General features: G+C 64.5%; 1 protein-coding gene across 1 annotated transcript in view; it reads left to right on the top strand.

The window, feature by feature from the left end:
* The window catches only part of LOC118159138 (hydroperoxide isomerase ALOXE3-like), a gene marked incomplete at its 3' end in the record, with an annotated part of 4,085 nt that extends 2,189 nt beyond the window's left edge, over positions 1-1,896 (top strand). The window contains exons 5-6 of the mRNA XM_035313762.1: positions 986-1,086; positions 1,726-1,896. Coding sequence (XP_035169653.1) covers positions 986-1,086; positions 1,726-1,896 — 272 coding nt within the window. The remainder of the gene's footprint in view (positions 1-985; positions 1,087-1,725) is intronic.
* Positions 1,897-2,224: the final 328 nt, after the last annotated feature.

Below are 2,224 nucleotides of genomic sequence, written 5' to 3'. Positions count from 1 at the left end.
GATGGTCATGGAGATGGTCATGGAGATGGTCATGGAGATGGTCATGGTGATGGTCATGGCGATGGTCATGGAGATGGTCATGGCGATGGTCGTGATGATGGTTGTGGTGATGGCCATGGTCATGGTGATGGAGATGGTTATGGGGATGGTCATGGTGATGGTCATGGAGATGGTCATGGTGATGGTCATGGTGATGGTCATGGTGATGGCTATGGTCACGGTCACGGTAATGGTGATGGTCATGGAGATGGTCATGGTGATGGCTATGGTCATGGTGATGGTCATGGGGATGGTCATGGGGATGGTGATGGTCATGGGGATGGTCATGGGGATGGTCATGGAGATGGTCATGGAGATGGTCATGGGGATGGTCATGGGGATGGTCATGGTCACGGAGATGGTCGTTGTCATGGTCATGGAGATGGTTGTGGTGATGGGCATGGCCATGGTTGTAGTGACGGCCATGGAGATGGCGATGGACGTGGCGATGGTTATGACGGTGGTTATGATGGTGATCATGGTCATGGTCACAGTCACAGTCACATCCTGGTGATGTTCAGGCCATGATCCTGGTCACAGCCATGGTCACGGTCATGGTCACATCACGGTGACGGTCATGGTGATGATCCTGGCCACAGTCACGGTCACGGTCACATCAAGGCCGTCATGGCCACGATCCCATCGTGGTGACGGTCTGGGTGACACGGTGACCATCACGGCCATCGCTGTGGCCCCATGGGCTAGTTGGCGGTGACAATCCTGGCCATGGTCACGGCCACGGTGACAACGATGGCGATGGCCACGGTGACACTACGGCCACGGTCACATCCCAGCGATGGTGACAACAATGGCCATGAAGATGGGGTCACGGCCAAGGTGCCACCATCACGGCCACGGCCACTGGGGGTGGTGGGAGAACGCAAGCCACCCGTGGTGATGACATCATAGATGACGTCACGGGGTGACCCGGCGGTGCCACCCCCAGGCTTCCCGGCGAAGCTCTGCAGCCGCCCCGAGCTGGTGAAGTTCCTCACCATGATCATCTTCCGCTGCTCCGCGCAGCACGCCGCCGTCAACAGCGGGCAGGTAGCGCCGGGGGGACGTGGCGGGGACACCTGGGGACGTGGTGGGGACACCTGGGGACAGGGTGAGGACCCAGGTGGCCATAGGAGGACCACGTGGTGGCCACAGGGCTCATGGGGTCCATAGAAGAGGACAGGAACCCAGGTGGCCCTGGGGACCCCGTGGTGGCCACGGGACAGGACAGGGCCCCAGGTGGCCCTGGGGGACCTTTTGGTGGCTGTGGGACTCATGGGGTCCATAGAAGAGGACACAGGGACCCAGGTGGCCCTGGGGACCCCGTGGTGGCCACAGGACAGGACAGGGCCCCAGGTGGCCCTGGGAGGACCATGGGGTGGCCACGGGAGGGGATGAGGCCCCAGGTGGCCCTGGTGGACCATTTGGTGGCCATGGGGCTCATGGAGTCCATAAAAGAGGACAGGGACCCTGGTGGTCCTGGGGGACCAGTTGGTGGCCCCGGGGTGGCCACAGGGCTAATGGGATCCACAGAAGAAGACAGGGACCCTGGTGGCCTTGAGGGGACCACGTGGCGGCCACGGGACAGGACAGGGCCCCAGGTGGCCCTGGGGGGACCGTGGGGTGGCCACGGGCCGGGACGAGGCCCCAGGTGGCCCCGCGGGGACCCGTGGTTGCCCCCGCCCCCAGTACGACTTCTACGCCTGGATGCCCAACGCGCCGGGGACCATGCGGTGCCCCCCACCACGGACCAAGGACGGGGCCACCGCCGAGAGCTTCCTGGCCACCCTCCCGTCCCCCGCGGCCACCGGCGCCCTCCTCGCCCTGCTCAGCGTCGTCAGCTACGAGGCCGGCGAGCAGGTGAGCCGGGGTGGGGGCCCCCCTCGTCCCCAAGGGTCCCCAACTGTCCCCAAGGGTCCCCAGCCTCCCCCAAGGGACCCCGAGGGACCTCTCCACAGCCCCAAGGGACCCCAAAGGACCCCCACGCCCCCCAAGGGTCCCCAAACTCCCCCAGGGGTCCCCAACCTCCCCCGAGGGACCCCCAAGGGACCCCCATGTTCCCAAGGGGCTCCTGAACATCCCCAAGAGACCCCAAGGGATGCCCCCATCTCCCAGGGACCCCAAGGGACCCCCAAAGCCCGAAGAGACCCCGAGGGACCTCTCCCTTCCCCGAGGGACCCCAAGGGAC

Source organism: Oxyura jamaicensis, unplaced genomic scaffold, assembly GCF_011077185.1.
Source record: "Oxyura jamaicensis isolate SHBP4307 breed ruddy duck unplaced genomic scaffold, BPBGC_Ojam_1.0 oxyUn_random_OJ67618, whole genome shotgun sequence".
Taxonomy (NCBI): domain Eukaryota; kingdom Metazoa; phylum Chordata; class Aves; order Anseriformes; family Anatidae; genus Oxyura; species Oxyura jamaicensis.
Note: the sequence above shows the minus strand (reverse complement) of the source record. Positions and strands in the feature narration are given on the sequence as shown.